We start from the raw sequence: 13,192 nt of genomic DNA on the forward strand, positions 1-13,192 counted from the left end.
AGCAAGTCACTTTCCCGACCTGGGAAATGGGGAGAACAATCCTGCTTTTTGGTAAGGAGCTTAGATGGAAAGCACTGAGTGATAAATAAGAATATGCATGATTAATAGTACCCAATTAAATAGCCTCTCCTGCCCCATTCTGAAAAGCAGCCATCACTACAATAATTCAGATGAATTCTAACTGCATCTGCATGCTGCTGTCCTTACACAAAAGTTTGGGGAGTTAGAAAAGTATCAGTTTTTATAAAAGTGCCATGTTCTCCACTATAGCATCATTACACCAAAAGTGATTCACAAACTTCCCCACGCAACATAACTAGGAATCATTCGTTCCCTACTGAATGGTGTGAAACATGACAACTGTTTAACAGAACCTAGCTACATCACATGACAACTTAAGACAGGAAGCTAAGAATCTATAGGTGCTCCCAACGAGTATCTGTTGTGGCTGCTGCGGGAACTTTTGCCATGTTAAATTCCAGCTGAAATAAAGCTGCTCCTTCTTTGAATGGCATTTCAGAGGGACCATTCTGACCCTCTAGTCTTACCTCCTACACAGCACAGGCCACAGAATTTCACTCCGTGATCCTTGCATTAAGCCCATAACTTTGGTTTTGGGACTCAGCTTTGACTGTCACAACACGCATTCCCTCTCCCCGTACCCCAGCATACATTTGAGTGGAAAATGCCAGCATTCTCTGGCCTCGTCTATGCTAGAAGCATTTTTTGTTAATGGATGGGATTTTCAAGTGACTAAGGTAGTCAAGCACTTAACTGCCTCAGATGCTTTTGCAAGCAGTGTGGTTAGAGCGCTGGACTGGGAGTCAGGACACTTGAGTTCTATTCCTGGCTCTGCCGTTCAGCAAGTCACTTCCCCACTCTGTGCCTCAGTTTCTCCCATCTGTGAAACGGGGATAATGATACTGTCCTTTGTAAAGAGCTTTGAGATCTACTGATGAAAAGTGCTGGGTATTACTATTTCTCCTACTGTGCTAACACCAGCTAAATTCCACTGGTGGTAGCAACAGTGGGAGCACAGATATTGACAAGGCTGTTTTTTCTAACTCCGCTCAGAGCAGATCTAGACAACATGGCGATAAAACCACCGATGGCTGGTTTATGCTAGGTTTCCCACCGGCGATACCAGTGTAGGGGAACTGGTGCAAGAATCATAGTGGGAGATGTTAATAAAATTGCTGGTGTAGAAAAGACTTGGGAGCTAACATTCGCAGCTCAAAATGGGCAGCGGAGGAGAGGTAGCACAGACAACCAAGATGGTCACAGTTCTCTAGTTTCTAATTTATGAAAAAGTCGTGCAGAATAATAGAAAGTGGTAGTGTTTCTGTAGTTTTGGTATCATCCTATTTAATGCGATAGAACAGGAGAAACTTTCTATAGATTACCTCAACCACCGTACTGAATTTGAGAGATAATCATCTCTCCCTGCTGTAGAATTCTATGAGATGGTTTGGAAAACCTACACAAAGGGTCACATTCATCATGAAATTCTATAAGTTTTTCAGAGTAATTTTGAGGGAGCCTTATTACATTTCTATAACCCCTATTGTTTCCATCCCTATTTCATTGTATAGGACTTTTCCATGAATGGAAGGAACATGAAGGGGCCACGGGGAAACAAGAAGCCTCAAGGTGACCCATTAACAACTTCAATGTTATGAAGGGCAATTGATAAAGCTGACTGAGAATTCTCCCAGGTGAGTGATTCTAAACTAGGGCCAGAAGCTAAAAATTAGGAAAGTAGGACTAAAATGGAGATAATCAGGGAAATACCATGTGCTCATGGAATAAATTACTAGGAAGGGCACCAAAACACAACACATAAGGAAGTTCCAGGCATCGTGACCAATTCAACCAGGCTCTATGCTGGCTTCTAACTGTGTAGATGTAGCCCATTGGTCAGTGTGGGTTACAGGTCCTCCTTTGTCCGATCTGAAGAAGAGCTAACACAATTGTTGGATGCATAAACAGGGGAATTTTGAGTAGGGGTAGAGAGGTGATTTTCCCTCTGTATTTGGCACTGGTGTGATCACTGCTGGAATCCTGTGTCCACAATTCAAGAAGGCTGTTGATAAATTGGAAAGGGAAGAGCCACAGAATCATTAAAGGATTAGAAAATCTGTGTTCTAGTGATAGACACAAGGAGCTCAGTCTTTTTAGCTTAACAAAAAGAAGGCTACAGGGTAACTTGATTATAGTCCATAAAGTACCTACACAGGGAACAAGTAGGTAATAATGGGCCCTTCAATCTAGCAGAGGAAGGTCTAACACTATCCAACGGCTAGAAGTTGAAGCTAGACAAATTCAGACTGGAAATAAGGCGTACATTTTTAACAGTGTGAGTAATTAACCATTGGGACAATTTACCAAGGGGCGTGGTGGATTCTCCATCACTGGCCATTTTTACATCAAGACTGGATGCTTAATAAAAGATCTGCTGGAGGAATTATTTTGCAGAGGTTCTACAGGAAGGTCAGACTAGATAATCATAATGGTCCTTTCTGGCCTTGGAATCAATGAAATCTACAAAGCTCTGGAGGTCCCCAGTTCTATCCCCTTATGTGGGCCATTCAAAGAGACTTCTAACGACAAAGTGGCCAGAGCCTACCTGTCACTTGAAGGCCCACTTGTACCCTAAACTGCCAATGCTACCACCATTTCTGTTGATGGGTGGGGTTGTGTTTGATACACAGGAAGTCAGACTTTCAGTGGTTCTCAACTTGCGGCACACAGCTCACAGCTGCGGCCCATGTGACATCCTCAGGGCCATACAGGTATTGTATGTGGCCCACAATGGTAAATAGATTGAGAATCACTGGATTAGATGATCTGGTTGTTCCTTCTGACTTTAAACTCTAACTTATTGAGTAACTCTAGTCAAGACAACAAAGGAATGTGGTCATTCCCCAGAGCCCCTCAGTAGCATCTACCTACCTATGTAGGTGCTACAAATCGCTGGGGTAGCGGAGACTTCTATGGAGCCTCGGCTAGAAGGCAAAGATGGTGAGGGACGAAAAAGGCAGTACTATTAGCAGCTCTCCCTCCCCGTGAATCCTGTACTGAGTCTCAGGCCAGCTCTGGCAATCCTAGACCATTGTCTATTTCTGGGGGATTTGCAGGAGATAGTAGAAAAAGTAGGAAGGTGGCATCTGCCAAATAACGACAGTCATGTTGGGCCAGGAGGCTTTCCCTGTTCCTAAGATTCCTTAACAATCTGCTCATTTAAGGGCCTACTTTATGCAGAGCAGAACACACCAATTATTGCAGGCCACAAGACTCTCGCTAGGAATCTGGCAGAAGAACGTGCCATGCGCCCGGTGTGTTGGAATGCTATTCACTCGTGCTATTTGGGTCCGCTTCCAAACAGCTGAAAAATGCCTGCGGCGGAGGAACACCTTTGTTCAGAGGTAATACCACTGTGGGATTCCCAAGGGAGAGATCCTTGGGCCAACTGCAAGGCGGTATTCGTACGTTATCGCATGGCACGTACAGAGGTGCCACAACTTATGTAAATTAGTGGGGTGGGGGGGAGAGCAGGAATGAAAATGCAGGAGTTCGGAAGCGATGTTGAGGGGGACATCAACAGGAGAGTCAAAATTGATGGAGACACGTCCTTTCTCTTCCCCAAGCGGTTACACCAATAGGCACATAGGACACAACATACACAACGTAGGCAGAACAACTACATTAATTCCCAGAGTGCTTAATTCCAGTACTTTTACTAGATTTGGATTATATGACTGGTCTAACCTATTAATTTTAAAAATCAAAAAGATTTCCCCCTCTTTCTAATAATCAGCACATGTGAAAAATGTACAGAAGCATTCGGCCCTTCCCATTATAGAAAGGTGGGATCGAAAAGCTAAGTACTATGGGCCAAGTATTGAGGCACCCAAATCCCTTGGAATGGGGAAAGAATGAATGAATAGAGAACACACACACACACACACACACACACACACACACACACACACACACGAGGTACACTCCTAAGTGTGAGCACCTCTCTGAACATCCAGTCTCTTTCCCTGCCACTGCAGGATTGCTGCCTTCAGCACATTTGCTCGTGTTTTGTCCAATCTGGTTTATAAATTCCCACCCTTTCCCTTGGGAGACTATTCCACACGCCAATAATCTCACTATCAGGCAGCTCTTCTGATATTCAGCCTAAATGTTCTCGTCATTCATTCAACTGCTTTAGATGATCCTTCCCTGTTCCTGGACGCTTACAGCCTTCAAGTATTTCCCGGCAGTTATGACTGGCCCTTCGTTGTCACTTAGCCAAGCTAAGCACGTCTACTTCTTTTGATCTTTCCTCCTAAACCTGCCCCCTTCCAGATTCTTCTTCTTCCTCCTTTCAGAACTCCTTCCCATTCATCATCAGTATCCTTTTAGCCATGAGATACACAGAAATGACCACAATACTCAAGGTATGGTCATGTCAGAGTCATACAGAGAGGTGCTTTTTTGAAAATGTTACCCTCAGTCATTGGGAGTATGTCTATATCACAATCGCAGGGTGTGACTGCAGATCAAGCTTTAGTCTACCTAGTTTGGCCCCTGGATTCGTGAAGCCATGGCAATGAAAGCTTCAGCATGGCCTATACAAGACTGAAGTGGCTTCACTGCTGTGGGACCCAAACTAGCTAGCTTGGGTGTGGCTGCCTGAGTTGCAATCACACCTGTGACTGCAGTATAGGCATACCCTTTGGCCCTAAGTCCTTCTTTCAATGGGACGTAGGCTACCATGGCCCAGATTCTCAAAGGGATTTAGGCGTCTAACTCCTGTTCATTACATGGTTTTGAGAATTTTACCCAGGTTGTAGTATACCCCCATTCTGGGACATAACGGCCTGCCCATATACAGGACCAAAAACCAGACAAAGGGCCAGATTCTTGGCTGGTGTGAATCAGTGTCACTCCATTGAAGATATTGAGCCAGGTTCAGTGAAGCCAATGGAACTATCCAATTTACACTGAGTGAGGTTCTGGTCCACGGCGATAACTCATGAAAATAGAGAATGAACGTGAGGTAGAGACAATTCCAGAAAAACTCACTCTGGACTCATCTACACGAGAAGGTCGCACCGGTATAACTTGAGGTGTGAACTGAAACCAGTAGAATGACACTGGCGTAAAAGACTCTGTGGACACTCTTATTTTGGTACAAGAGAGGCCTTTTCCCAGTTTAGTTTAACCTGTTCCTGATTGACCTGAGCTAAACCAAAATAAACCACCCCTATACTGAAGTAAATGCCCACACAACCTTTTGCACTGGTTTATATTGGTTTAAAAAGAGATTTATGTTATACTGTCTCATGCCGACAAGCCTTGAGTCGACGTATATATTGTAGATCTTACAACGCTCACACTACTTATACTCAGTAGACATCCTCATTCTGACATTTCTCTCCCCCTTGTAAGTGGTTCCCCTCTTATATACAGTCCTGAATCTTCTAAGTCTACATGGCATGCTTATCCAAACAAACACTCCCCCTCCAAAGTTGTATAAAGTAAAATAATCCCCCCCAAACAAGAGCGACACCCATTCTACATGCACGCTGGGTTCAATCCAGTAGTAATTATCATATTCCACACTTCCTCAGTGCCTTCCACTTGAAGGTCTCAAAGCACTTAACAAATGATTACAAACTTAGCATCAAACACCCCCATGAGGTTGGCGGGGCATTGCCCCTCCCCACACTGCCCCCTCCCTTCGTTTTACAGGGGAGGAAGTGGAGGAATACAGAGTTTACCAGACTTGCCCTAGGTCACACAGTGAGCCTGTCTAGACCCATCCAGCCATGTTCTCCTCCTGGCCCCTCCATCATCACAAGATCAGAATTTGTGGCAGAGCTATGAATAAAATGTAGGCCTCCTGATTCTTCCGACAGTTTTTTCCCTGTTATGAAGAGAAACCATCTTCAGCTCCTTTAATATCCCCTGCTCACTGGCCTATGAAGCATCATGTTCGTAACAGACATGGCTGCAAATTGAGAGACTTTTTTGTGTCCCTAACTTGAGGGCTAAATCTCCTCTCCAAATTGCACAGGAGAATCTCTTCCAGCCTATTCCCCACTCCATGCATGTGCCTGAGTTACACATAAGAACCACCTTTGGAGAACTGTGCTCTGCAAAGCTAAGAGGGGAGTTTAGACCTATGCTCGCAGGATCAAATCTGGATTCAAACTTCCGGCATTGAAGTCAATAGAAATTTTGCCTGAGTAAGGACTTCCGGAATGGCCCATGTTACAATTATTATTTCTAACATTCTAACAATACTCTTGGCACATTACAAAATAAAGATACAGTCCCTGTACCCAGAAGGACTTATACTGTTAGAACTAATTTTGTCTCCTAATCACCCTGGCATTTCACTAAGTAACCTGGACACAAGGACAGGACCTTCCGCAAAGGTGCAGAACTGCTGGTTTGGGTTGGGAGGGTTGTCTCCTCCGCTGTTGGTGGCGAGTTGTTCAAACAAGGGTTTAACCCAACCACATGTCGGTCTCCTCGGACACCGTGTATTTTAATAAACTGTTGGGTTTTAGCACTCTCTTAATGTGTCAGATGTTAATCCACTTATGAAAATGTCTTTGTTAACGGAATCCCACTGCTCTAGAACTTGGAAATAAGAAAGTCGGCCAAATACGGTACTCAAGAAAGTGGCTAATTAAATTGGTACATATGTGTAAAAGGAAACCTCCTGCTGCAGCCAGAAATACTGCCTTTCCCATCCATAAAAATCAGGTGAAGCAGAATTCATAACTGCCGTGAAAGACTAGGATGTCCATTGCATTATAGTTTAGCCTGCTTTACTGCTTACGACCCTTAAGCCACACCACCAGAGTCTTGGTCATTAATTATTATTATTATTAATTATTGTCATGCTCTGAGGCTCTGGTTGGAATCAGGGGCCTGTCGTGCTAGTTGCTGCACCAACACAAAGGAAGACACAACCCCAGAGAGTTCACGACCGACATACATTAGGTACATTTCAGAATCTCTCTTGCAAAAAGCAATGCTGGGATAAAAGCAGAGGATCTGAGCTGAGAGGCCAGTAACGCTTTCTGATCCGATCCCTCAGTCCTGCAATGGTATGGGGAGCTCACGGACATGAGAACAAGGATGGTATCAGTCCCCTTCTATTGCAATGCTACAGTCACTTGAGGTTCAAGCTCTGCACCTTGATGATGCTGATGTATTCTTTGCATTGTGGTAGCAACACGGGGCCATAAGCAGGGATTGGGACCCCACTGCGGTAGGCACTGTACATGCACAAAACAAAAAAGCCCCCCTCCTCTGGCCATGGAGCTCCCTGATGGCAGTAGAGCCAGTGCGGGGTCTGTTATGCAAAAGATTAGACCCCCTCTCCCCAGATCAATAGGAAAGCGGTTTGTGATACATCACCCCGCTGAGAGGATGAACAACATGGGTTAAAAATAATGATTATTATGATGTGGCAGCCAGATGGGTGCTTCACAGAACACACACACAAGACAGCCTTGAAAAGCATAAAAATCTACATGATAATAAATAAATGCCACAGTTGCAGGGAGGGGAGGTTGGGGGAGGGGAGGGTCTCAGGCTTTGCCCTGGGAAGGGGGAGGAGTTAGGGGACAACCTCAACTCTATGCAACTTTCTCAGCTGGAGGGAAAGGACTTTCCCCCTGGGGGCACAGAGCTCGTTGGTTGGGGACCCTCTAAGGGCTCCATCCCACAGAGACACCGAGGGAGAGATGGACAAGAGCTATTCTGTATTGGAGTCCCTGCTGCCAGCCTCTCTGCAGCCATGTGCAAGTACCAAGTTAATTATTCTTATACCAGCCTTGACAAAAGGGCATATCCTAGTCCAAGCCATTGAGGGGAACCCGTAACGGCCCTTGGAAACTTCTCCCATCACCGTCAGTAGCTATTTTAATCTAATCTATATTTTCCCTACTGTAGCTTCAGCCAGTCACCTTTCTTCTGTCTCTAATGACAGAGAGGAATTGTGTCCTACCTTTAACATCCCTTTGCAAAGTTCCAGACACCTTCTTTTCTCCAGGCTGGATCTTCCCAGCTCTTGGCCCTAAAACCTGGGACTTGGGAGACCCTGCTCCACCACAGACTTCCTGTGTGACTTTGGGCAAGTCTTTTAGCCTCTCTGTGACTCAGTTCCCCCAGTGGGGATAATAGCACTGCCCTGCCTCCCAGCGGTGCTCTGAGGATAAATGCATGAAAGACTGTGAGGGGGCTACATCTGTACCTAAAGGTCGTTTAACATTGTAACTTTCTATTCTGAGTGCATTTGTGAAGAAATTTTTTTTTGTCAGCCATTGACGAAAACAAAAGACAAAGGGGAACATTTACCTAGAAAAGAGGGTTTTTTCTTTCTTTCCCCCAGCTTAAGGTCTAAGCCGATCTGTCTACACATAACACGTACTTTCTGCACTGTGCAGTTTTGCCGGGATCCTTGAGCTACTGCCTTCACTCCATTCACAGCACACCTAGTCATTCAATATCATGCAAGTGGAAGGTCTGAAGATCATTTTTCAGGTCTCTTCCTCCTCTAGACTCTTAGTCACATTGTTCCCCTGACCGGGGTCACTGACCCGAACAAAGAGTTATTTGCTAAACCAACATTGATAGGACTTCACTGAGCAGTGGGGGCAGGAAGCTGCTGGAGAGAATGCTTGGTATTTATTCACCTGAGGGATCTTTTCCTCCCTGAAATAAACAAAGCCTATCTTAGCCTGGCCATAATTTCAGGCACTTAGGTGGATCTTATTCATTTTTCTCAGCTGGTAAATCTGATACATCATTCAGCTTCGTCAATGAAGATACCAGATGTTCAGCTAGGAAGATATTTAATGGTGATTTTATTTTGAGCACGCAAACCGGGCATCTTCAAAGAAGCACTGATACAACATTCTTGCAAGGTTTTGACATCTCAGCCTTATTAAAACTATCCTCATTAGAACGCTCCCTCAATTTACTACTTGGAGTCATTGGCCACCTTGCAGGGCACTGAGTTACGAGAGCATACGAATGCGAACGGCTAGTTTAATAAAATCTTTTTGCACTTTCGGAGCAAAAGTGACCCAAATGCTTGCAGAGTTTTTGCACTTTTGAAAGGCAATTCACTAAAACTAAACCAGAATGCATACACTTATGCTAGGAATTTTATCAAAGGTCATAAAGAGATCCACTGTTTGGGCAGGAATAGATCACATTAATGTAATTTAAAAAAACCCAAAGAATTAAGAAAGATATTGCCAAGATGACAGATTTTGGTCTCTCCACAGTTTTATATCAGTGAAACTCCACTGGCTTTAGTGGAGTTACCCCTAATTTAAACCATAGTGAGATCAGAATCAAGCCCCAAACTTTCCAGAGCTGAAGATTTAGCTCAACATTAATACTACAGATAAAACAGATTATATTAAAATGGATCATTGCACAGAACAACACAATGTAATACTCGTATTGTTACATGCATATATCTATATTAAAGATGCACCAAACCCCGAGAACTACTTCCCAAACCTTTCCCCAACATGATAAAAGCCCCAGCTAATGTGGTTTTGCAAAACAAAGGCCAACTCTGGTTTTGCTTCTCTTGTGTCTCATATTATATATACATATATAGAAAGTGGCTGCCATTAAAAGAATAAAAGCCGTGCACAAGGTTATCGGCACTGATTGCAGTTTCCAGCTAGACTTGGCATAACAAATAACTAACAAGCACCTGGCATCTGTTTGAAATGCCAACTATCTAATGGTGCTTGACAATTGTAATTATCCATTCCTTCAAAAGAAAGACATTCATTTTCTGCAGGTCTCATTTTGCAGGACAATCAGAACATACAATGGGCTTTTTTCTCCTTTGCTGTCCATTCCTTGTCCCCTAAAAAGAAGGATAGCAGCAACACTGGTTGTTCAACAGAGATGATCCTTGCAACTAGCTGCCTTCTACAATAAAGCATCCCAGCAGCAGCACTTATTGAACCTCAGGACTGAGAACCACTTAGAGGATTTAGATGCCCAATTTCCATTAATTTTAATGGGAACTGGATGTCCAAATTCCTTAGAATGCATTGAAAAGCTCAGCCCACCGCTCTAAATTGTCCCTCTGTCTAAGACCAACATCCTATTCTAGATGCAATTTGCCTCTTCTATCCCACTTCCAGAACACTGTGATGCAGCAACGGGCTACAAAATGGAAGGCTCTCTCTCTCTAGCAAGCATGTGGGCTTACTGCTTAACTCCTTGTGTTATATTTTTTGGGGTCAGCTGTGCCACATTTTTAAGGCTCAGTATCCCTACGTTTGTAGGCTGGAAGGGACAGTGACACCAGTCAAAAACACCTTTCTTACCCCCCCCAGACATGAAGGAGCTGTGTTTGCTACCAAAAAGTTTATTTTCAGCAAGCACATCACATTCCAAGATGCCACACTGTCTTGCTAATCAATTTCTCTTACACTTGCAAACAGAAACAATGCTGTCGCGTTTTACCGGCCCCTAGATCAGTTAAAAAATGGCTTTTGTAAGCAAGAAACAAAGCCCAGGAACACCAAGGTTTTTAAGACTGGAAAGAGAATGGAAATAGCATGTGGAATAGTTCTTACCTGGAATGGTTTGCATTCTTTGCCCCGTTAAACGTACACCACACCAAACAAAAACCACCCCAAACTTCCTCCTTTATCCACTCAGTCTTGTTAAACTCCACAGCTTAATGAGCAGATTATAGAGAATATAAAGCACTTTCCTCTCTCTTCAGCTCTCATGACGTGAAGTTACCAAATCCACCGAGATGCCTGTACAAGAGGTGAGCGAACTGGTGTGTGTGAGAGAGAGTGAATGGGGGGGGGGGGAATGAGAGAGAGGTGGGAGGATGGGAGCAGCGGCACAGGTTTTGATATAATCTCTACAACTTCAGAAATGCTGCACATATTTATTCCAAGCACGGACAGAGCCCTATGCCTCTTTACTCAGGCAAAATTCCCCACAGAAGTCAATGGGAGTTCTGCCAAAGTATGAGTTGAACTGCTGAACAGGCCCTATTTTAGCTGGTTTAAATCCTAAATGTTTTGGATTCTCCATGTGCCTCGTGCTTTACTGTTCCTTCATATTGCATCATACGCATGCTGGGCCTCATCTTCAGATACTGACATCCATCCATCAGGAATATTGCATTGGATTTATTTCCTTCAAGGTAAGGTAAATTGAGGACTTTATGCAGGGTTAGAGTGCTCCACTAAGTGCTTTGGAGACTGTTTCAAATACACAATTGCGAACGCTTGCTTTGTAAATGCTGCATTATTCAGAAACAACTTGCAACAACTACAAAGGACTGTACTCCCCATAACTAGCCACAGTCAGAAACCTTTACCATTTCCAGCACCTTTTATTGGAGACCGTCAAATAGAAGACAAGCCTGCGCTGTTGATCCTACAGGTTTGCTATCATTTAGCTTTAATGCACGGCCTCTATATGTAAGTCACATTGAATAACTAACTGGGACACTATGCTTTGCCCAGTGAAAGAAAACAAAGTTTAAGTATAAGGAATTACAGGCATGATTTCCAGACTGGTACTCTGGTTTTACAAGTGCACTTTTGCCAGGGAATTGCTGGAATGCTTTGCCAGTGAAAAGCATGAATGAATCGCAAGCAGAATCTATGGTGAGTACAAAATTGTGCTCTTAAAGAGAGGATTCTAAAGCAAATCCCTATATCAGGTCACTTTTTGTGATCCAGCTCCTACAGCAGTTTGGTTTAGTGCACTCTTAAATGAGCAAAAAGAAGAGAACATCTATATTGGGGCTAAAACGAAGATTGACAGCTATTTTGCTATGTAAAATGTTAATCTTTGCTAAGGAGCTTTAAAAACTAGACTGGACAAGGCTCTAGGGAATAAACTGTAGGGAACAATCCTACTCTGGTGAAGAAATAGACTAGATGTGACCCAATAGGGTCTTTCCTGTCTCTAACAACTATGATTACATGACACCTTGAAATATATTAGAGCAACGAATACATTTTCTGCTAAATTCTGGTCATTCTGCTAACTCACCCTCCCATTCACCACCCCACCCCCGCCCCTGCCGGTCTTCTCTGTTCACCTGTCATGTCCTGTCTGACATCTAGTCTGTGAGCTCCCTGGGACAGGGACGGTCTTTTTTGTTATTTTCTGTGTACTGCATAGCACAATGGGGCCCTGACCCTCAGCTAGGGTTCTTAGACGCTACTGCAATTGGAATAATAAACTAGGAGAAATAATACCTACCTCTTTTATAGTGCTTTTCATCAGTAGATCTCAAAGCACTTTATAAATATTGCAATTAAGTCAGGATGGAAAAAATGCAAAAAGTAAAGCCAGAAAATGGTCAGCAAAAAGGCACTGCATTCAGTCATAATTCAATGACCAGAAATACGGGCTATTAACTCTATTGTTTAGTAAGAAGTAGGAAATAACATTAATTACTTACAGCACAATAACACTTTGAAAACACAGCACTGAAATGACCTTGCTGCATTACATACGGACTCTTTCAAAGGCTAACATATCACATCTGCTCTGCTTACAAAGGAAAAGGTGTGTTTTCAAATTGCTGGTGTCATGGGACTTGAAAAATTAAGGCTATCTTCTTCTTGTTTTTGGTACCATTTAGAATAGCGAAGAAGAGACCATAATTGTACCTACAGGCTGCAAATGCTACTTTCTTTACCATGTTTTATCAGCAGAGAACGGACCCAGGACCTTCAACACTAAAAGCAAGGACGGTTACCATTTGAACTAGAGGAGTACCACATTTGCTATTAACAGTAATAGGCTCTTGTACGCGGACCAGCCACTACAGGAAACACACTACACGTCACACAAAATACAAAATAAACCAGTGGGTAGGTTTCATAAACATGCAGGATGGAGAGAAATTTATTTGGTGTGGCCAGTACACAGGGCATAGCTATGAGTGGTCAGATGAAATTATGCTGAATATAAGGAGAAAAGCTTTCTGACAATGAGATCTATTAAGCTGTGCATTTCCTGAGGAAAATGGTGGAAGTCCTATTTTTTGGGGTGGGTGGGGGGCGGCTTGTAAAATTAGACTGGACAAAACAGTCCAAACATCTCTAACAATTATATTGCATGGAGAATGGGTCCATCAATGGCTATTAGCCAAGCTAGT

At 43.4% G+C, this 13,192-nt stretch overlaps 1 protein-coding gene across 7 annotated transcripts in view; it reads right to left on the minus strand.

Annotated features, from left to right (window-relative positions):
- The window catches only part of SLC4A5 (solute carrier family 4 member 5), a 133,578-nt gene that overhangs the window by 103,541 nt on the left and 16,845 nt on the right, over positions 1 to 13,192 (minus strand). For 2 of the 7 annotated variants that reach the window (XM_065584403.1, XM_065584402.1), the window contains exon 1: positions 10,629 to 10,844. The exons of the other annotated variants lie outside the window; for them this stretch is intronic. In XM_065584403.1, coding sequence (XP_065440475.1) covers positions 10,629 to 10,644 — 16 coding nt within the window. In that variant the 5' untranslated portion in view covers positions 10,645 to 10,844. Of the gene's footprint in view, positions 1 to 10,628; positions 10,845 to 13,192 lie in introns of those variants that run through there. 7 annotated transcript variants of the gene reach the window in all.

This window comes from Chrysemys picta, chromosome 2 (genome assembly GCF_011386835.1).
Source record: "Chrysemys picta bellii isolate R12L10 chromosome 2, ASM1138683v2, whole genome shotgun sequence".
NCBI classification, from domain to species: Eukaryota; Metazoa; Chordata; order Testudines; family Emydidae; genus Chrysemys; species Chrysemys picta.